This window comes from Puccinia triticina, chromosome 7A (assembly GCF_026914185.1).
Source record: "Puccinia triticina chromosome 7A, complete sequence".
Taxonomy (NCBI): Eukaryota; Fungi; Basidiomycota; class Pucciniomycetes; order Pucciniales; family Pucciniaceae; genus Puccinia; species Puccinia triticina.
The window spans coordinates 5,894,383-5,917,371 of NC_070564.1; the positions used below are offsets into that span (position 1 = coordinate 5,894,383).

General features: G+C 48.2%; 3 protein-coding genes across 3 annotated transcripts; 1 reads left to right on the forward strand and 2 right to left on the reverse strand.

Moving 5' to 3' along the window:
• Positions 1 to 252: 252 nt before the first annotated feature.
• On the reverse strand, positions 253 to 3,975 carry PtA15_7A645 (uncharacterized protein; the record flags this gene model as incomplete). The annotated part of the gene is made up of 4 exons (XM_053171273.1): positions 253 to 861; positions 947 to 3,196; positions 3,271 to 3,378; positions 3,451 to 3,975. 4 exons carry the CDS (start codon positions 3,973 to 3,975, stop codon positions 253 to 255), a joined length of 3,492 nt encoding a protein of 1,163 aa, XP_053022471.1.
• Positions 3,976 to 4,150: 175 nt separating this feature from the next.
• On the forward strand, positions 4,151 to 4,829 carry PtA15_7A646 (uncharacterized protein; the record flags this gene model as incomplete). Its single annotated transcript, XM_053171274.1, has 5 exons — positions 4,151 to 4,165; positions 4,241 to 4,318; positions 4,397 to 4,510; positions 4,570 to 4,659; positions 4,728 to 4,829. 5 exons carry the CDS (start codon positions 4,151 to 4,153, stop codon positions 4,827 to 4,829), a joined length of 399 nt encoding a protein of 132 aa, XP_053022472.1.
• A 945-nt stretch (positions 4,830 to 5,774) lies between these two features.
• On the reverse strand, positions 5,775 to 7,952 carry PtA15_7A647 (uncharacterized protein; the record flags this gene model as incomplete). The annotated part of the gene is made up of 10 exons (XM_053171275.1): positions 5,775 to 6,087; positions 6,160 to 6,251; positions 6,308 to 6,394; positions 6,457 to 6,592; positions 6,660 to 6,999; positions 7,090 to 7,143; positions 7,221 to 7,493; positions 7,559 to 7,603; positions 7,694 to 7,841; positions 7,929 to 7,952. The coding sequence occupies 10 exons, from the start codon at positions 7,950 to 7,952 to the stop codon at positions 5,775 to 5,777; spliced, it is 1,512 nt and encodes a 503-aa protein (XP_053022473.1).
• Positions 7,953 to 22,989: the final 15,037 nt, after the last annotated feature.

A 22,989-nucleotide genomic window follows, 5' to 3' on the forward strand; every position in this document is an offset into this window, starting at 1 on the left:
GATCAGTAGGACCCTGCAGCAAGAAAAAGTGGCTAGCAGTTAACAGGTGTGAAAACTCTCAGGCAGCTGGTGGCAACCCTTACTCATAGGAACAGTCAACCAAGCTTCAATACACAGTCACTGTCTTGTGTGTGTCCACTTGGGTGAAGTTACTGTGCATGTCAACTGGCAGCAGTGTCATCATGTAGTGGAAGGGCCCTACTTTTTGAATAGCATAGCAATACAAAAAAATGAGAGGATAGTGATACAATATCAAGTGATCCATTCATCCAATCGGCATTCCAAGAGAGACAAGGTATCCAAGTCCTGGGAGTCCTCCAAGCCGACGCCGACGGGGGACCCCTCTGGGCTGATCGGGGGATGGGGAGCTGGGGCGGAGGAGCGGAGGGCGCGGCGACACAGCTTGCCGATGGCGCGTTGGAGCGCGAGCAAGAGTTTCTCGAACTGCTCGTTCATCTTCTGCAGCTGTTCCAGCGGCTCCTCCTGCTGTCTGGACCCGGCTGCCAGGGCCGGCGGCCAGGCGAGCGAGGCGCCCGCGGGCGAATGCGCAGGGGATAATAGGCCGGCTGACGCGGGTCTTCTCAGCCGCTCGTCCTCCGCAAGATCGTCGGCGTCCGCAAGGAGCGCGTCGTCCAGCTGGATGTGCCGGCTCTCCTCCTCGATCAGCGTGTACTGCTCGTTCTTCATCCGTCGCTTGCGCCGCTCGATCCGCCGTCGTCGCCGCTCTGTGTCCACATAGGTCTCGTTGATCTCTTCAATCAACTTGGCCGTCGTCGCTTGCCGGTTGAAGCTCGTCCACACCTCGTGCGATCTGGCACACAGCTGTAGGACTTGGAGGATCACGCTGTTTAATGGCTGGCACTACATAGGGAGACGGGGAGAGAGATCGGTTTGTTTGTTCGGTCTGGTCGAAGTTTACAAAGGGGGACTGTGCAAAAAGACGAACCTGTTCAGAAAGGAAGAGCAACCCAGCGAGACGAGCGAGCCACCGTCTAGTAAGACGAATAGTTTGACTGAGGTCACCGATCTGGACATCGAGGGCTTCGAGGACGCGGCTCTTCCAATTAAGGATGACCAAGTTAAGCGAGTAGTCGGAGATCAAGTTGACGAACCAGGCGAGGCGATTCTTGAGGCGAAAGAACTCCTTCGCCTCGGCGCGGCGCTCGAACTCCTTGGCCGCTGCGGCCGAGCCGAAGGGGAGCATGGGCTTGACCCAGATCAGACTGTCCAACGTCCAGGCCGCCCGGGCCAGTTGGCCGAGAAAGACGAAACAGCGGTTGTAAGTCCGGATCACGTGTGCGTTGTCGAGGACGTAGTTCAGCGGGCTCGGGACCGTCAAGCTGATTTGGATCGCCTCTAGACACTTCAGAGGGTCCGGCTCGGTGCGGATAGAAGGGGCGATTTTGAGCTTGGGTAGACAGGAAGAAATGAGCGGGGAGGGGGCGTATTCGAAGGCTTTCGAGAGATTCGCCTCCATAACTTGCTCCTCCCACCAATTAGTCGTATTCAGGAGGGAGTGGGCAGACAGGAGACTGGACTTGGCCGACTCGCCGGCATCCTCGATCGTTTTTTTCAGGAACTGGACACTCGTCTGGCTTCCCAGGAGGAAAAACTGGTTGAGCGCGTCGAGATAGGTGCTCAACTTCAGGGGCGACGAGAAGCGGATGTACAGCTGGGAATGGGTCTGGGTGACCAGTGGCCCAAGATGGCGGCTGATGTGCGCGTAAAGGTCGAGGTCGAAGCTGACATTCGAACCCGCTCCTCCGCCACCGTTGGGCGGGGAAGGGCTTGAGGAGAACGCCAGATGTCGGAGATGTGCTCTCAAGACATTGGTGAGCTTGGGATCACCTGCGGCTCGGATCGATGGCGAATCAGGAGGAGCAGCTTGTGGCTGGGGAACAAGCTCCTCAAGCTGTGGCCAAGACGAGTGTTCTGGGTCGTCCGATTGGATGTCTAAGATGCGCGACAGTGCGGAGGCTTTGCCAGCCTCGAAAATGCTGGCTACGAAATCATGTAAGAATTCTGGGATTGCCGGTTCCTTGAGGACGTAATGGTCCTCCCACCAATTTTCTGCCGTATTAGATCCAGTGAAGGAAGTCAGTCCGATAAAGAACTCTCCGTTCGGCTGGGTCTTGGGTCGATTCGGCTCTCCAAAGGCTGGGCATTCAGGGAGCCTGCCGTGCCGGATCCAGTCGCCGACCCAAGTCCAAACCGGCCCACAGGTGCCCAGAAAGATCATCTTGATCTGTTGGACTGCGGCGGCGGACTTGCAATGTGCATCGAAGTGGCACGCAAATCTGTAGAGATTATCGAGCAGTGCTTTGGTTGAGCTGGATGGATGGTCGGCGGCGTGGAGTGTGGATGGGTCTGGAAGAGCGTTCGCAAGGGCGGCGAAGAGCTCGATCCAGCCGTTCTGATCGAGACGATGGTAGAGCCGCATCAAGCTAACCACCGATTCAAACTGGCGATCGGATGGATCACTAGCAGCATGAGCACCGGGCAAGCCGAGCAGCTGGAGCTCGATGGAAGTCAGGAAGACGTCGAATTGCTGCAGCAGGCCCAGAACGGCGCTTGCGAATGCCTCTTCGGTCCGCGTTTTCCGTGCCGGTGGTGGGTCGTCCTTCGGGAGAGCCAGCTGTCTAAGCGTGCGTAAGCTGGCGAGGACCGGCAGGAAGGATGAGAGCAGGGAGACACTGGAGGCCGCTGATTTGTTGAGCAGCGTGGGCAGATGGTCCGAGAGCGTGATCGGATGCCTGGGGTGGCTCGGAACCGTGTAAATCAGTCCGCCGCCCAGGTTGAGCAGTGCTGCTAGCACCTCGCGCAAGGCGATGAGTTCGGGGAGTTGACTGCTGGCTAGCTCGGCCTCGGATTTCAGCCAGTACGCGTCGCGCTTGAGCCGCGCGAGCTTGTCGAGGGCTGGAGAAGTCTCCGGATGTGGATGCTGCTGCACCGGCTCTGGCTTTGGCAGTTGATTCTTTTTGAAGTTGTTTGAGAGGTGGAGCTCGGGCTCTGAGGCTGGGTCAGGCACCCCGTCGTCGCTGTCAGAGTTCCAGTCGCTGGATGGGGTCGAATCGGACAGGGAGGATGACGAGCCTGCGTAGATGTCGGTTTGCCAGTGGTCGCCCACTAGGGGCTCGGAGGCCATGATGACGTGGTAGAGCTTCCGATCGATCTCGGCTTGTGTTTCGACTTGCAGCTATCTCCTAGGATCCAAATCGTCAACACTTCTTTGTTGAGATGGGGGGATATCTTGTTCTTTAACCGACTGACCTTGGCGTCTTCGGCGCGTTGGAATTCGATGGCCCGGCTGTAGCTCTCCTTGCTTGGCGGGGAATGCAGCTCGAGTAGAAAGGCGCGGAAGCTGTCGAGGTTTTTGGACTGGGGATCCAAGCCGTTGATTTGAGTAAGAGTGTGTGTGTGTGTGTGTGTGTGAGGAGAGAAGCGACGTACCAGCTGCGGATCGGCAGTTTTGGAGATCTCGAGTAGCTCTGCGAGACGCTTGTCGAGCTGCTGGGCGACGATCCCCTGGTTCTCGATCCGCTGGCGTTCCAGGACCCGGGCCCATCGCTGGTGTGTTTCTCTGGCGGATGGCTCTGAGTGGGGCGGGAAGAAGATGATGGCCTGGAGTCTCTTCTTGAGTGCGGTGGTGGCCGGCTGGCTGTTCTCTGCGGGGCGTTCGTTGTCGAGGAGCAGCTGGATGAGCCGGGTGAGGCTGGCCATCGCCTGGTTTGGGGCCATCGTCGGACTCGGCGCGGAAGAAGCGGGGGATGGTTTCTGATGCCAGTTTCTGGTGGCTGGCTGGCTGGGCCGCAGCAGGGAGGTGGATGACGTCACTGCCAATGTGACCGGTGACCCAACGGCATTGACCGAAGCTCGGGCCGGGCAGTGGCCGTTGCAGAAGCTGCAGGCTGACTTCGCAGATGAGCAAGTTTGGCGGGAGCCGAGCCCAGTCGCAGAGGAGTCTGGCTTCCACATGAATGGGGCGAGCCTTCTTGGGGAGGTCTTGCGATATCGGGCACTTCGCGTAGCTGGCTGTGCCCATCCGGCAGCCGACTCCCCTGCTCGATCCGGGCATCTGCATACACCAGAGCACCCTACAAAAACAAACAGCCCACCCCCCACACCCAACCCACCTCCCCCATCCACAACCATGCTCACCATCCAAGCCATCACTGCCCACGCCATCCTCGCCCTGGCCTGCCTCGCCCTGGCCTGCCTCGCACCAGCGGCGTCCGCCCAGGACACCAGCGGCCTGCCCGCCTGTGCCCAGAACTGTCTCGCAGCCTCCCTCCGCTCGAGCGCCCGCTCCTGTGCCCCCGTACGAACCCCCCTTTCTCTCTCTCTCTCTCTCTCCTCACACATCCACACTCACTCACCTGGGTGGCGCCGTCTGCAGACCGACTTTGCCTGTCTGTGCAGGAACTCCGAGTTCGTCGCTGCCAGCGACTCGTGCTACTCCACCTCATGCTCGGCTGGCGAATTGGCAGCCGCCCAAGAATGGGGCGTCAAGGTCAGCTCATATGACACCCCCACCCTTCTTCTTCTTCTCCTGACGCCAGTCGATCCCAGTCCTGTGCCGCTGCAGGCATCCAGATCACCTTGAACGGGGCCAACAATACCTCCACCGGCACCAACACTGTCCCACTCAACAACACCTCCGTAAGTTCCCACCCCCAGTGTTCTCCCCCCCAACGCATGCTGACTCCGGATCGACATCCTCCAACCAGACCCCCGCTCGACCTAATGCTGCCCCTGCCCTCTCCGCAGAGGCCGGCAAGCTGTTGGCAATGGGCACCGCTTGTCTATCTTCCTTTTTGATCGTCGCTTGATCACTCTCTACACCCCCAAGCCAGGAGACAGGAAGAAGGCGCTAGTCCCAGTATCACTCATACGTTATCCCCCGGGCGGTCGCCCGATCCCCCAGACAAATATAAGTTATATCACATTGTGCTTTTCTTACCATGTTGTTTTCAAAGAAAAAAAATGTATTCCTTCCCAGACAAAATGTATACAGACATATTGTCGGCTTTGTAACCAGTTCACATCACAGTCCATTCCCAATATCTCAGCAGAAGGCCGCTCAGAGTCCGACATCATGTTAGTAGGGGCTGCACCAGCTGCACCTGTGAAGCTGATGTTTTCATGAAAAATGGTGTTATGATTACATATACCTTATCTTTCAGAACCCTGAGCTAAGACACAATCTTGTAAGCATAAGAATGCGCAGGAAGGGATTGCAGCACTGCTATTTGGCTGGAACTGCCCCTTATAATTTATCCATGAATGGCATTTGGAAGTAGGACCCAAAAGCACATGCATGTCATCTTCCCCGGAATATTTTGAGCTACTGCACTCAAAAATTAGAAGAAAAGGGATCCACATCTGGGGACCTGCATGCAGGCTTGGAGAGTCAAGAATAATCTCAGATTTGTATGCCTTAGTTGGATTCAACGAGACAAATCAAACGTGAAATAAAGCCTGAGGGGATGGCAGAAGTGCTCCCTGCAAGCCTACTCACTAAGCTGGCCAAGCATTCTCACAGCATCAGGAGTGTTGAAGACCCTGACAGCAATTAAAATCAATCTCCTCCTGGAAGGGAAGTCCAACATGATGCTTCTCAGAATGGATCATAATGCCTCTTGAGGAGGAGGAATGCATTGGCACAGTGCATGTCTGCCAATTTAAGTTGAGAAAAAGTTAACAATTAAGTTTTCAGAAACAGAATATCTTCCGGAGTATTATTAGGTTTGTTTTTGGTGTGTTATCGAACAAATTCAATCAAGAAGTTTAATGAACGTATTTTTAATGAGGAAGTGAGAAAATAGAAGGGGATGGAGGGTCTCGAGTACATAGCTGCCAACTAGCCGTCCATGTGCCTGGACGAAATCGAGGGAGAGTCGCCGCCATCGAGCTCTGTGAGCTTGCAGAATGGAACTTCCGCTGAGATAGAGAACCGATGGCGGGGGAACCAGCTCCGATTCCCCAACTGCCAGTTCAAGCGCAAGTTGGCTGAGAAGTCGGGTTTGCTCTGAGTCCTCAGATCCAGAACGACGGCGAATGCAAAACTGTAAATGATCCCGTCTCCAGCTAGATCGGAGCGCAACGGACAGTCAGCGGACAGGATTCAAGCAGTGCATGCATGCGAGGGGCTGCTCTTACCGCGACTTTCTGACAATGAAATCGTGAGCTTGGACGTGGCAACTCCAGCTGCCGTGAGGCTGGAGTTGGATGCGGATTTGATCTCCATCGACCTTTCCAAACCAAGATTAGCGCTCACATTTGCAGCAACCGGCGTAGCAGTCCCCACCATCAGATTTATATTCCTTTTGGCATTCGAGACAAGGTCGCACGAAGGGCCTGTTGACCAGCGTTGATTCGGGTTAGGGAATATATTCTACATATTCATGCGGCCATTCAGCTAATCTCCAGCGGCTTGGGTTCCTGCCACAGACTTACCAGGATGACAGGATGTTGTTTACTCCCAGCTATGGGTAGGAATGTCATCGAAATCTCTGCCGTACGAAAACGGTCTTGGCTGGGTTGAAAGACGACGTTGAACGCAATAAAACAGCGGCTGGAAGACTCTCGGTAGCTGCATCATTGCGGGGCCTCAGTCTTGTCTCTGCGCAATCAAGATCATAATGCTATATTCTACTGACAGGGTGTGTGTTCGAGTGAGAATTACCCGCGCACCACTGAGCTCAATATCCCGAATGACGCTGAAAGGAAATTGTTGTTCCTCCGAAGCTTCATCTGGAACGTTTTGAATGGGTATTTCTGGGACATCGTGTATCTCCCCTTTCAAAGAACTGGGGCTAAGGGGCTCGTCATGAGGCGAAAATTGCGAAGAGTAGGCGGGTACGGGGGTGCCTGGAGGGGAACGCAATACCATGGGTTGGGTTGGCACTGGAGAAAATCTCAATGGTGGTGGCGGGCTTCTCAAAAGTTGAACTCTGGTAATTTCATAAAAATCGGTATATGGGCTTTTGGGTGAGTTCACTAAGTAGGAGGGACTCATGCGGAGCTCGTGTTAGGGATCCCTTCAAAAAAAAAAAAAAAAAAAATTAAACAAAAGAAAAAACGATATACCTGGTCTGTCGAATCCTTTCGACTGCTTCAGCAAGGTTTGAACACGAGAATCTTCTGTGAGTAGAAAGATATAAACAGTTAGAATGCTTGCCCTGATACTTCTACCAGGAAGGACCAAGTGAGATGCTTGCCGAGACGAAGGAGTAGTCTGCCGACCGGGTCCGCGCCCATCAAGATCACCACACCCGCAAGAAGCGCAGAGGCATCAGCAGCAGTAAGAAAACGGAGAAATCGACCAGGATTTTGTTTGTCAGGGTCGGGCAAAGACAACTCGTGTAGCTGGCGCTCGTTGAGAAGCTCGTGAAAAGCGAGTTTGCGGAGGATCGAGTCTAGTCGGCGATCTTGCTCCAGAAAGAGTAGAACCTGATCATAATTTTTGAACGCCTCCGCCAGGGATAGTTGCACTAGACGGGAAACGCCAAGGTTAACTATGTCGGAAGACTGGGCATGATGCACATTAGTTGCCCACCAGCAAGGGGATCCTGCGGATTTTTGCGTCTTTGGGGACTCCCGTCTACGTAGGTTGAAAAATACAAAATGTTAGACTTTTTTGCGATGCAACCAATGGAATTATGTGAGCCCATCCTGGTCATATGTGGCTCACTAAAGTTTTCCGGGGTCAGGGTTGGAAAGTCCCATGGATCGCCGGTCTCCGCTTCCGGGTATGTCTCGCGGGTTTGGTCTGCAGGGGCCATCGACCGTGGTGCGTAGGCTTTGGATGGAAAGATGAAGTGGAAGTTGGAGGATGCTGGCTGCAAAGTGAAGCAAGAAAGTAAGCACGGGTTAAAACTTGCAGTAGAGACGAATATCAATCAGAGAAAATGGATCCATGTGAGCACGTGAAAGCTCAAGCTGGCAATCATGACGGCTTGGTTTTGTATCAAACAGGCACAACGCACTCCGACTGCATCTGCTTGTGCAACATGGTAGGCCGACTCTGGTAGCGAAGCAACACGGGGAAAGATCCGGACTTACATCCTGATGGAGGCTCGATGACCGGCGTTTTTTTTAAGGAAAGAAACCAATGAATGGGGTAGGGTTGTAATGTAACAGACCAAAGTAATCTATCCGAGTAGCAGAGAAGGTGTTAGGTGCGAAAATTTATTGTTGCGAGCGCCTCAAGGTACAGAGTACTCACGCGAAGATCTTCGTCGGTGCAGAGTTCCGACAAACACTTCTAAAACGGCTCTCTACGATACGGGCGTGATCAGAGCCCGAGTCCTCCTTAGTGCTCTGTCCTCCATGATGCAGCTCATCAGACTGAGGGGAAACCTGCCCGAGCGCGAAGTACGAAAGCGACGACTTTCAGCCTTGCTGTTTGTTTTTTTTATGACCTTATTGAGATGCGATGTATGCTCATGGAGTCTCATGGGCACCCACCCAAAACTTCACCAGGCGCGCTTTGCATGAGGCGAATCGAGGGCAACTCTTCCCCACTAATAAATTTTGTATCAACAGCAAGTGATCTCGTACCTCTCTCTAGATGGAGCAGATAAACCTGCTCGACACGGAAGTCAATGTTCGCTTCAATGCCGAAAGCCGATCCTATGTTGACCTGAATCTGATGGTGCAAAATTTCCCGTGGGAGTCGGACCCAGTCATAGATCCTTGCCAACGAATCACTCTTCAGGGCATAAAAAAGTAGTAAGTTAATGTAGTCATTAAAGAATAGTAGCTTCATTGGAGCAAACAGCATTACGGCCAAAGAAGTATAAACAAGAAACATAAAAGATGGGAAACATCAGGAAGAAACCAAAGTCAAAATGAGAAGGGGGAAAATGTATTTGAGAGTGAGATCAGGTATCTTCTTATGGTTCTATTCCTTGAAATAGCTTCCAATATTAGACTGAAATGAAGATAAAACAGGAATACAGACGGGAATAGCAACAAGCCTGAAGATGAAAAAAGTCTTAAAGATGATGTTGAAAGACAGAAAACCAAGCAAGACAAAAGAAAGAGATTGGACTCGAAGCACCTTCACACCAGTAAATCCTTGCCCCTCCTGAATCTTTTGGATCTAGATTGAACGTTGAGATCTAATCAAACTTGCCGTAAGGATGTATCAACAGCGATTTGAAGGGGTCTTCTTGTTCAACAGCGTACATACGGCAATGATCTTGAGGTTTCAGACTGAAACTTGAAGCCAGTGTGGAATACTCCGCAGTGATCACCTTTCCTCTCAGTAGAAGATGTTCTCTGCCTGCAATTCACTTTCTCAAGAGAAAGCCCAACCAATTGCCTGGTTTAAATCTTTAACCTCAATTTCCTTGACCCAAAATGTGTTTACAGTACAGGTTTGCAATCTCATTTAGTACAACTCTTCCTAATCCATTTGAATATGTTTATACATTGTAGAGAAAGAAGACCATCGGAAACAGCAGACCATGGGTAAGGGGAACCGTCTAAGAGCATCGGGCGACATGTTATAGACATAAAAACCCTAGAATCTTTTGAAAAATGGTAGAGAAGGCGGAAAATGGAAGAGAACAAATCTACACGAGATCATCGAGCAATCAGTAAATATCTAACTATTTTTGGGCATCATAGAACGGAATTTGCCTGCATACCTATTTCGCAGGCGACCATATTATTTTACAAGTGTGTTCTGGCAAGCACTGAAGATGATCCAAGTAAAAACTTCAAATAGTAGGAGATGATACATTTGATCCCTTTATGGACCAGCCAGTTGAATACATTTCGGGTCTGCTTTTGCTGAGCAGAGGTAATGGGTTGGGGATAACTTTTGTGTTCGCGACCGTTGTCGTTCTTCTCGAATTGAATAACCTTCGGCTTGATGACCCGGAAAGTTGCGAATACTATCGACTAACCACTTGATTGCAACGACAAGAAAACCAAACGACATCAAACAGATTGAAAGCCTCCAATGTGGTCCCAGAGTCACACTTCGCCACCTTTCCGCGCTGATGCTGTCGACGGGAGCCATTATCATTAATTCTAATCATCTGGTTTTCATCACACGAAGAGGCTCGGCATACCAGTATATCTGAGTCAAACTCATGTCTTGAGAGCCGCCAATGAGCATGATGCCTTGTCTGGAGCGTCAACGGGAAAACGGTTTGAAAGCGTGATTTTGAGTAGTTTTTTGAGGCACTGGATGAAGAGTTGATTGAAAGATATTTTTACTCCTATTTGATTGGATCTTGAATAGGGTGGGTATAACCAGTTTAAGATATTGGACGACAGCCTGTGTCGCACCAGCTTAAAGGTAGAGATACTTCGTTGGAGGATCTAGTTCTTTGGTCCAGTCAAGACTGCCAACTCGTTGTAATGCTGGAGTAGAGGTTTCCGGGACGTTGTCAATGACATCGTCTAGTTTCAACAGCGCCGAGGCAGAGGGAGATGGGGTGAAATTGATCTAGCAGGAGAATTCTGTTGACTCGGGTGTCTTGGAACTGGACGAGTCGGCGCCTGTCGACCGAAAGTGGAAACTCTGGCCTGGGGTTAGCAACTCAGGTTACAAAGTACTCGTCACAGCCAGCTACGACTGTATGGCTAGATGGATCATGAGGTGGCCCATGCTGAGGACCCTTAGACATGGTTGCAGCTGTCCCTGGCCGAGGTTGACTATCTAAAACCTGAACGATCGCCTTTAATGCCATCAGGTTGGTTCAACTCCATCGAGCCGACACGCAAGGCATTCATGGTTGTTCAACACTCAGGGGTTGCTGCGGTAACCACCACGTCAATGGGATTCGGGAACGAAATAGGCAAAAAGAGTCAAGCAACAAATAGTTCAGAAGGTCTCGAAACAAACTCCAGAGATACAACTTGATCAGCATCAAATATCTATTAAAGGAAAAAGAGTGCACAACAAAAAGACGGCCGCCATGACCAAGGATGTGTAGTGATATGTAGACTCCAAAACAACAGATAATGATGCATATTTATCACTGATAGACTTCAATTAAACCCAGTGGTCTGGTAGCAGTATGCATTCGTAATCCCCTTTCTAAGTTGATCACAATAGAACTTTACGGACCATGACCCTATCCTCCTGCAATCCTTTTCGATTCGATTCATCATCACGCCATGGTGGGGGTCTTTACTCGCGGCCTGCCTGACCACGCGGCCTTGAGACTCAGTCTCAAGAGCCGAGAATCACCTTGGCCATCTGAACATGTGCATGCATTTGATGACTAATGGCTCTACTTGACCCGAATTAAAGGATTCCAGGAACCCGCATAAAATATTACAAGTTACCTGCGAGTGTAGTTGACGTCACACCAGCTAAGCACCACATATTTATGTGCGCTGCATTTTACTCAAATTACTTAAACAAGCACAACAACACCGAAAAGACAAGTTTCTCAGCTGGGTACCGGTGACGCAGTGAGTATTGACGTAACCGGAACCAGTGAGTCCTTTACCCATACTCAACTTCAGCTCCGAAGCAAGGCGACATTTACTAATTCTACAGAGACTCTGCGATGACCTACCAACATCCGAGCGTACCGCACATTGAGATCGAAATTTTCATCCTGGCCGGCGGCCTCAAGCGACAACGGGGGAAAACGTTTCCAACTCTAGCCCAAACATTGTGCGCCGATTTTCAGCGCTATATATTTAGATCAAATTAACGGTCAACATCATCAGACACTGAGGGAACTGCTCATACGTATTTTTACCGCCGAGGCCCACGATCAGGACCGAGCATATTGCAGTACTCGGCGGGCAAAATATGCCCAGCAACTTCTCGGACAAGACTGTGAGAGCGGTTGCTTTCTGCAGTGAGACCCAAACAAAGAAGATGGCTGTTGACTTGCTTAAAAAAATATTCCAAAAGTCTCTTGAGTGAAATTTAATTGGTATCATGTTGTTTGAGAGTGTTAAACGGCTAGCCCATAGATGTGAGTGGATGGTGAGCTATGGTCTCTCAATTTACATTGAACTATGTGAAAAGATAACTTTGAGAGATGTGAGATGGTTGAAACCACAACCTCAAATACTGAATTGAACCCCCAACCTCAACTTTCAGGAGTGATGCTCTAACCATTGACACCACCCGCAAGTGGGTGTGGTTTTCTCCACAGCCACACCCAGTCAAACTTAACTAAGCCCCTCATCCCCGCAGCGGCCGGGGGGCACCCAATTGGCCTGGGAGAGATGCATAGCATCGAGATCTCTCCCGCAGGGAGAGGACTTAGGAATTATCAGCACATTTGGCCTGAGAGAATCTGCAAGCTTTGGTGGTGGACATGTTCATCACCACCTGCAGAACTCAGTTTTTGACAAGTTCATTTTTTGTCTGTATCATCAAAAGCTTGTATTTTTCTTAACCAAACTGTGTTTTCAAAATTGCGGCAATCCATCCCCCCAAGCCAGAAAAAAACATACAAAGTTTGATTTGCTTTGCCGCTTACTGGCAAAGCCATGGGTTATTCCCGTGCTTCTTTTTTTCAAAGTCACTATCTTTTTTTTGACGTTTCCGACTTTATGCTCAACCGCTCTTCTTTTTTTTGACCCTCCTTGCTTGATCTCTCTCTCTCTCTCAACCCGTTGCATACATATTACAAACAACGCATACACACTGCTAATCACTCCAATCATCCGGAAACCAACTGCTCCAGTCATCCCAGAACCAACTCATCGGATCCTCCAAAAGATGAAGCATCCAATTCAATCACAAGAAAAACAAACGAACCAAACTATCAAAACTCAAGGTGGTGGAGATGAATCTTAATCCAAAAAAAATTCTCACTTCCTTTCTAACAAACAATAACGAGAACATTGCTTTCCAGTGTCAATACTGGCGTACCAAAAGGGGATGGGATTCCACTTTGAAGCTATTAGAAACAATACATGTTTTTGTTTGCCACAAAAATCCTGGGAAGGCTCAATGGAAAAAGTTTATACTTGATGAGGTAATTTCTTTTTCAAATTTCAAATAATGCTTTATTATTTGCTGACTTCTTCTCTTGATTGTTTGAATCATCAGGCATTGAAGATTGTGACATCACAAAAACCGCCGAGTGGAGCTTACCCGGAAGGCGGATGCCACAACACAAAAGCCGTTACTGAAGGGCTTTTTACGCCTGAGTCAAAGACACAAAGAGACCACAAACTTGTCACAGACCACATGCCGTTCCTATTTGGACTGATCTACAGCAAGCTGGTGACTCAACCAGGCACCGCCACTGATCCGGAGCTTGAAGATGATGAAGACAAGCTGAATGATGTGAAAAATCCCACCCCTCCCACTGATTTGGATGGAAATGGACTCAGTTTGAATGTTGAGTTTGATGTTGACTTACCCTATGATCACAATAAATGAGCTTACATGGTATTGTTCTCAATTTCTCATTCTTTTTTTGTTTTTTGCAATAACCAACTGATTGTTTCTATTTTTCTGCAAATAGGTTGCAAAGACAATCTGCTCAATGGTTGCGTTTGTTAAAAACCGCAGAAACAATGGTCATCAACTGGCGAATTCCTTGACCTTCCTCGCATGCGGGGTCACTGACCGGGTCAATATATTTTTAAACTATATTGGATTGTCTTCCTCTTGAAAAACAGCTCATCACGCGCTGAACACCCTAAGCCAAAGATCTTGCCTTTGAATCTCTAACAAACTTTCCAAGCCAATAGCCAAGACTTTGTGATCTTTTTTATGTTTTGACAACCTTGATTTCAAACAGAGGACCCACACAAAATCCATTGGCCAGTCTAGTCGCATGTTCCATGGGAAATGGGGTTATATCCACCACCCCAACCCAAAACTAGTCTCATCAATATCATCCTCCAAGCTCACTGTTGAAAGTTATCAACAGGCAATGACAAATGCAAGTCACTTCAATGTCCACTCTTGAATGCTGCTACCAAAACCCAAGGGGGAAGTACAGTGGAAGTATGTTATAAAAAGTCAAATTTCTTCAGCTCTTCTCGAAAATCTGGCGACCCCGTCTGCCTCCTATGTATCAATCAATACGACTCCACCGGTTGTTGACCAAATTTCTAATGACACCCCTGATATAACGATGTTGAAGCTCATGATTGTGTCGGACAACTCGGCGCAAGGAGTTGGCGAGGTTTTTGAAGCCATAGTTGACCAGTCATCAAAGACATCTATGTCAGATTTTGCGTCTTGGGTTCAAGTCATTGATGGCGACTTAGCTACCTGTACAAATCTTACAACTCTACGAACGCAGCAAATACCAAGCCGCCACAAAGAAGAAAGCCTGATTAATGTTGCAACAATCCTAGGTGGCGCACATACACTGTGGAACATTGGTCAGGCCATCTACTCCAAGCACATCGGCAATATCTCAGACTCTCGCGACTCTGGGGCATGGCGATTTCTTGATGGGTTAGGCATACTGTCAAAGAACATGGGAGACAAAAAAGACTTCACTAAAATGATTCAAAACATTGAGAAGATTCAGACAGCAAGCTTGGTGCACTGTCTCATGTGAGCAACCAAGCCTTTTGGTCTTCCTTTGTTTCCGAATTTTTCCGCTTAGTTTTTCTGACCCGTTGATCCAGTTCACAGGGTGGTTATGGGAATCAAAGAGAAGCATCTCACTGAAGAGCTCCCAAAAATCTCTAGTGCGAGGATGAAAGAAGTCATTGATCAAACTTACAAGTGGTTTTTCTCAATTGAGGCTAAACACAATGCAAAGCTTCACAGCTCGCCAAAGCTCTCAAACTTGATCTTAAGACTTTCTGATTTTGCGACCGTTGTCGAGGGGAACTCAGCAATGAAAGCAGGAGATATTGGCCGAATTATGAATGTTTGGAAGCAATGGGCTGTCTTTGCCCAAGGAATCAAAAAACTTACCAACTACTCAATCCAACTCCCCCGGATGATCAACCTTCTGAACAAGTTTTTGCCCCCAGGACTCGGAAAGGTGACCAAACACTCTATGTTTGTAGCCCCCAATTGTAAATAGAAACATTTCATTGCCCAGGATCACTACCTTGAAAACCAGAATTATTGGTTGAAGCACTTCTTCAACAACACCGGTCAAGGTGCTAATATTGATTGACTCAAGGATATTTATTCTCCAAATGGCCCTTTAGTGAGTATTTTCATATTGTATTAATCATTGATCAAGTAATTGAAGTAGTCACTTTTTTCCTCTGTAGCTTCGGGATTTGATTGGCACGTTAATAACAGACTGTGAAAAGGACATGATTGCACAATCACACCACAATTGGATCAATCTAGTATTGCTAAACAATTGCATGCAAATGTGTTGGCAAAACAATGTTTGCCACATTTCTACTAAGCTCGACGAACAAATCCCCAAAGAAGTTGGTGATTTTTATGCAATAGGAATTGAAAATGAAAACTTTATTTATGCAGAAGGGAAAAACCCTGAACAAACTCCAACCTCCACCAATGAAGAAATGGAGTTGCCAAGTCAAGAATCAACTAGAAAATGCAGCAAATAATTACGAATCTGATGTCAGCACAGAAGGTGATGTGGAACCCAAGGAAACAGCAAACAAACTCGAAAGCAGCGAAGAGGAAGAAGAAAGCAGCAACAACAATGACAAGGAAAAAAGTGGGGGAGATTAATCACATAATCCTTTGCCTCTAATTATCAGTGTGAGATTTTTTAAGTTCCTCTAGGACAATCTTGTCCGCCTCCCATTTTTTTTTTTTGGATTCTAACTTCCTTTTTGCGTCCTCCTCCTTCTTTTCAGCTCGCAGGCGCTTGTTTTCTTCAATTTGGCTTGCACTCGCCCTCGGCTTTTTTATTTGGACTGTCGCCAATGTTCCTTTGCCGTCTCCAACATTGGATCTTGGGAGTGGCACCACTTTTCTGATTGATCTCGACTGAGCTGATAACACAGGGTTTTTTGTTTGTGCCAATGTGGGTGGTACCTTTATCTTCAAGTTTTGAATCCTTTCCATTTTGTTGTCAATGTGTTTAGAATACCTTTCTACTTCCTCCATGTACTCCTGATAGTCAGGCCCCGCTCGGAAGTCATTGAGGGTTTTTTGTAACATTTCTAACTCTCCATCCACCTGTTCTCCACCAACATGCATAGAAATATCATTCTTAGTCTTAACATGATCAAAGTCTCTTGCGATAGCATCTGCTTCTGTTGGTCCAAATACTTGGTCTAGTGAAAAAGCTTGTGGTCGACCGTAAGTCTTCATAAAAAAATGCTTGAAACAGTCGAGCAGTGTATAGTAAACTTTCAGCTCTATTTGTCAGAGGTCCCGCTCTTTTGGCTTTGGGGTGTGTGCGCGCTTCTTCTTCAGTTTGTTGACAGGAAGCGGACCAGGTACTTCTTTGGGATTCTCTAAGATTGCGTCAAAATTTTGATTGCTAATTTGTGTCATTCAAGCCTTCAATAGTTGAGCCTGCTCAGGAGTGCAATTGGAACATCTACACATTAAAAAATTTGCAGTGCGGGCTTCTTTGTGGATAAAATTCAGATCATCTTGGTCCATTGGTATGTAGCCGTGCCTACAATCAAATCAATCCTAAGCAAGTGTGTTGTAAAAAGTTATAACAATATCTTATTGATCAACTGACAGGTTGTCAATGGACAAAGCTATGCAAATTCAGACTGGTGTGATAGCAAGGGCGTCCATTTGTGTATCATTTGCCTGCTTGTCAGCTTTCTTGATTGCTTTGGGGGTGTTCAACCCAAACTTCCGCTTCGCCTCAACAAATAGAATAGCTAGTCCCGGCTTGCCATCCCACCCACAACAACCAATCATCTGACTTATACACAAGGGATCGCCGCGGCCCATATGGATCACCCTCCAAACCCTTTTCCAGTTTTGGCCAAGCCCTAAGGCCATTGTACACGAGATACACGAGAAATCCGCCCGCTCATAGCCAGTGATCGTATCCTCCTTGTCCATGTCGCCGGTGCTGGCGTGATATCTTTGAATCAAGGCACTATCCGGATTATATTCCTCACCGGCGGTACCATGCGCTTCATTGACAACTTTCATGACTTGAAGTGTTGCGTTTCTGGTACCAGAGTAGATCAATGTAGGTACCATGTCTCTATCTGCAACTTCTCCTTTTCCTGGAAACATCTCCAGGAGATCTTGCGCTGACTTGAGTGAACACTCCATTGAGAATTGAAGTATTTGAAGCTCAGGCCGGGTCAGTTCAGCTCTGGAGAATGCTATGTTATCCTCTGGAATCTTGAGGCTTTTGAGGATCTCAGTGACCACAATTGGGCGGCAGGTTGCGGAGAGTAATAGGACTGGAGTGTTCTCAGTAGCCATCATCTGACGGCCAAGCTCCCCGTACGATGGACGGAATACAGCTCGATCTTGATGTTGCTTGTGTGTGGATGACTTTTTGGCTTCCTTGTTGGCAACAAGGCCCCAGCTGCACACCATGTGCGCCTTGTCAACCACAATCAACGCAAGGCAATCTTGGAAGGCTGAATCATGATAAACTTTTGAGAACATGGCATTGTTTAAGAAAACCTCTGGACTGAGGTAAACAAAGTTGTATTTTCCTTTCTTGATATCAGCGGCGACTTCCTGATTGAAGTTTTGGTTTTTCAGTTTAATGGCGGTGTACCCTGTGGCGGGTTTCTCTAGGAACTGGTTGTTGCCCAACGCATCAAGCGGATTCAATACAAGGATGACAGCTTTCCTCGATTTGGCGAAAAGATTGTAGTACATCTCTGAGATACGAGATTTACCGCAACCTGTCCCGGCCATGACAAAGGTGTGCCGTCCTCCAACTAGATTTGCCACCACGTCGACTTGAACAGGCTTTGGAGGTTTGTTCTCAGGGTAACGTGGCAAGCAGTCGTCCACTATTGCTTGCGTCAAGTTGCTTTCTCCCATGCGGGTCCATCTACTGGCTAACCAAGCCTTTGTTGACTTGCTTTTTGTTGGTGGCATTCTGAAGCAACCAACTGAGTTTCAAGCTTTGATCTTTACTCCCTATCTTTGGGTTTTCTTTTTGCTTGTTGATCTCTTTATTTTCTTTTTGCTTGTCAATCTCTTTGTTTTCTTTGTCAGTCAATCTCTTTTCCCTTTTTTTCTCTTGTTGCAATAATATGAATTCTTTAACGCGCATTGCCTTTAATTAGAGGGTATGGCATTGTTCTCCAATCACTTAATGTCAAATTAAGATTTAATGAAGGAAAAGAGAAAACAGTAAAGGTCGAACCGGATTTTCAAAAGACACTGTTTTCAAAAAAATATAGAAAAAAAGAAAACAAAAAAACTCAGAGACAAGCTACATATGTAGCCTTGGCGAGAGGATGCTAGCGCTCCACTGGGATAGAGTGCGGAGTGCGGGAAGTGGGTTGAGTATTTTATAAGCCAGGAGGAAGAAAAACCACAATTATTTTTGAGATTCTCTCAAGCAAGAATCTCATTATTAGGAATAAGCCCCGCTTGCACCTTTGGCTTGGCGGTGCCGCGGGCTTTGTTACGCTTGACACCCAGTGGTTTTCCAGAAGAACAGGTGTGACCCCCAGAGAACCACAGCTGTATGTATATCATTTGGGGTGGATCCGTGCTTCCCTCCTCCCCCCTTTGGCTTTGACTGTGCTTCTTTCTGTCTGCTGACCAGCTGGCGCATAGGTATCTGTATGTTATGGAGCTCTGTCTGGTGCTAGGATGGCAGCAGGTCTGGGAGGGGAATAGTTGTTGTGTGACTGCCCTCACAGATGGTCCAGAAAAGAGTTGTAGGTATTTGAGGTGATAGCGTTGGGGGAAATGGGTTTGAGGTTTTGTCAAGGTGTAGATTCTTGACAGCATTTGTTGGTTTGGATGTATAAGGATTCTGGAAGGGGACTGGGGAATCAGATGAAGGACTCGGACTCGGGATTCTTGATGATCAATAAGGTGACGCCTTTATTCTTGGATCAGAATGGCATACCGCTCCCTTCCTCCAAGTTCTGCAAACTTGGAATTGGGGAGGCGACCTGTCACATACATTTCATCATCTCCTTGTGCGCTACACCACCGCTCAAATTTGAGCTCGGGTTGACAATGGCCCAACGTCGCGGACGGCAAAAGGTTGGCCTGGGTGGGCGCCGACCTGCCCGCCCAGAGTTCAACCGCGGGATTGGATTCCGTTGAAGATTGGTCGGGCTGCCCTTGACCCGACCCATCCAGCACCGCGGGCTGGCCAACTCAGCCGACATGTCGTGTCAGGAGAGGCGGCTTCACCTGGGTCGGCCGTGGCTAACCCAGCCAACCCATCCCGGCTCTGATCAGCATGCCCACAGCGGAAGCTGGTTGGGCATAACAAGAGCCCAACCAGCTTCACTCAGCGGGTGGGCCAAGCCAATCATGGCTGGCGCTGAGCAGCGCGCCAACGTTGCACTCTGGTTGAGCCCGCATCAGGCGAACCAAGAAATAAATTAAAATGTTTTTTTAAAAACAGATTTCCTGAGTCTCTCTCCATGTTTGGAAAGAGGCTACATAAGTGAGAAATTGCAAAAAAAAGAAAAGAAAAAAAAAGGTCTTTGTGATATTTCAAAATCTTGCGTCTAACAAGATTCAGAAAAATTGGACTATATCGTTTATTTTCACAGGAATTACCATTGATCAAGGCTTGCTTGTGCAGCTGCTAGTGGATTCCCTCTGATCAGGGGCAGTTGGGCTGGTTGCAGCCCCGGGTTTGAGTCTGCCCGGTGCGAAGCATTTTTGCCAGAACGTCCTCACGTGGCCGGGCCCCGACAGGAGGCCACCGTTGAGAGTTTGCCGACGGCCCCACGTGGGACAAAAGACCCACGGCAGGCCAACATTGGGGAGCTCTCCGACCGCGGCCACGAACGTGGGCCCCACGTGGGGGTTTGCGCCAACGGAGGCCCGCCCGCGGCTCGCAATCACTCCCGCTTGGAGTGACAGCCAAATTTCAGGGCGGGGTCGGGGGGGTTGTCTCGACATCAGGTCCCACGTCAACCCGCGGTTGGCCGCGGTCGGTGGTGTACATGAGCACACACACACAACAGAGAGAAGAAGGAAAAGACAAAAAAAGAAACAACAACACCAAAACATGAGGAAGCTCTTGACTAAGAGAAGAGAGAGAAGAACAGGACAAAAAGAAATGAGAAGATCACAGAGCAGAGACAGAAGCCATAACAACAAAAGAATACTGGAAGAGAGAAAGACAGAAATATGAGACTAGGGAAAAAAACAAGGACAAAAAGCAGCAACAAACCCACAGCAAATGCTGAGTTAGGACCAAGAAAGATTAAAGGGATGAGAGAAAAGGGAGAGAAAGGGAAAGGATTTTGGAAGAGATGGATTGAAGATGAGGAGGGATGGGGAGATGGTGAATTCTTGAAGTCTTCATGAGGATTAGGTGAGTGTTGATCTTGAGTCTTGCTGAGAATGCTGCTGATATTGTGGGCAGCAGAGGTGATGCTCCTGACTAGCTGACAACCAAATGGGCAACTGTAATGTCCCATTGGGAGGCGCCAAGAACACAGTCCCCTCCACCTGCTTGTCTTCACCTTGTTACCCTGTGGCACAACCTCTTGTTCAAGCTTCTGACCTGGGGATGGCTGGTGAGCCTGTTTGTGCTCCCAGAAGTCCTGCCCAAGAAAGCCTTTGCCACCCTCCCTGTCAGTCTCTCTTTCCAGCATGTCTTGATTGTGACATGCAAAATCAACCGGTCACAGTGTTGGTCAAGGCCCTGGTTTGGACACCTCTTTTCCCTTGGCAGGACAATGAGGGTGCATACCATAGCGGAAAAAAATGATTCTTGCACAGGTTTCATTTTTTTTTTTTTTGAGAATCTATTTTGACTGAGAATTGTGTACTATGGCACTCAAATTCTGGTCAAAATTCAGGATAGATTCAACAGGGGAGATTTTGACGCACTCTCCAGCAAGTGCCATACTTTAAACTTTTTCCGTAACTGTGCTGGATGCCTTTGATGAAAGTAGTGTAAGAATTAATGAAAAATTCTGGAACTAATCCACAAATGATCTGAAACTGATCCTGGATTCATGAATAAACCATCCAGAAGTCATGCAGAAGTCAACTGGAAAACAACTGGAATGTGGTTGAAACCACTAAGACACAATGGCCACAATCAACTCATAATTCAATTTGAACTGTTTGTTAATTGAGATGAATTATTGGGGTTCAATTCATGTTATTTATATGGGATTTGTGTTGACGGCGTTAGGGAAGTGGTTTTGAGATGTTCCTCTGGGGTTCAGATCCTCGGCGGCGGTTTGGTTTGTTGGGAAAGGATCTAGGAAAGGATTCTTGATGGGAGGGGGTGGACTCTTGGAAGGGACTCTTGATGATGATTTGGAAAAAGTGATGGCCTTATTTCTTGGATCAGAATGCCATGCCTCACCCATCATCCAAGTTCGGCGAACTTGGAATCAAGAGAGGTGACCTGTCACATACATTTCATCATCTCCTTGTGCGCCACATGCGCGCACAACACAACAGACAACAGGGAGAAAAGAAAACAAAACAAAACAAAAACACAAGGAAAAAATGAGAAACTAAAGAGATGAAGCAGACACATAGACAAAACAATTAACCACCAATGGAAAGAGAAAAAAGGGAGAAGAAGAATCAAAACCACATGAAAACCACAGAGAAAACAAGAGACAAACCCACAGCACATGCTGTGTTAGGACCAAGAATTTGAAGGGAGTGGACCAGAGGGGGAAAAGAAACTGGGGAAGAGGATGAGGAGGATTGTGAGGAATAAACTGAGAGCTTGAAAGGCTGAGAATCTTGAGGTCTTGATGATTGAAAGCTTGAGGTGTGGATTCTTGAATCTTGAAGCTTGAGGTTCTTGATGACATCTTGAGGGTCTTAGAGATGAAACTTTGAGGATTGTGAGTAATGAGTGAGGATCTTGGGTCTTGAGGAGTGAAGTCTTGAATCTTGAAAATCTTGAAGGGTGAGAATGAATCTGAGACTTACTGATCTTGCTGGCAGCAGCGGCGAGAATGCTTCTGACTAGCAGTCAACCAAATGGGCCACCACAACGCGCGTACATTAGGGTGACAGATAACTGGAGGGGCCTTTCACAGCTCCATTACATACAAGTAAAAACTGGTCAGAAAGCCATGAAAGCCCCTGCAAGTCACATTGACGTTGTTTGGAACCCCTTTGACATAGAGAAATTGATCAACAGAAATTCACCATAAATGAGTAGTAATTGGGCATTGATTAACTATGATTTCATGACAGATTTCAATTAAGTTATCCTTAGAAAGTTAAATGGTTCTATACAACATTGCACAAGGTCCTGTGATAATTCTGCATCACTTCTGACACACTTCCCATTGACTTCTGAAGAATTTATCAATCCTTTCCTAATCCACATCTGACTCACATCACTATCAGACCCAGAACAACATAAAATTAGACTCTGGCACTCTCTGGGGAGTGTGTCAAAGTCTCCCCTGGTGATTCCAGCTGAAAAACAAGTGTTTTCAGCAACCATGCACTCCAAAATTTTTGGAGTGAACACTTGGGCACTCCAAAACCAGCACTCCTCCCATCATGAATGGCTGGTCTGGACTCTGCGCCGCCCACGGAGGGCAGTAAATATCCCTCTTGATGACCGGCACAGACCGGCCATTGAGAGGATAGACACAGCCCTCTTGATGACCGGGACGGACCAGCCATTGAGAGGACACACCCCTCTCAATGACCGGCACAGACCGGCCATCAAGAGGACACACCCCTCTCAATGACCGGGATGGACCACCATCAAGAGGACCACCCCTCTCAATGACAGGGACAGACTGGCCATCAAGCAAGAGGAAACAATCCCTCTTGCAATGACCGGGACTGAAAGGTCATCAAGAGGACAGAAACAGCCCTCTCGATGAACCGGAAAGACTGGGGACACACCCCTCTCAATGACCAGGACCGACCAGCCATTGAGAGGGGTGTATCCTCTTGATGGCCGGTATTTCCTGGTCATTGAGAGGGCTGTGTCCTCTTGA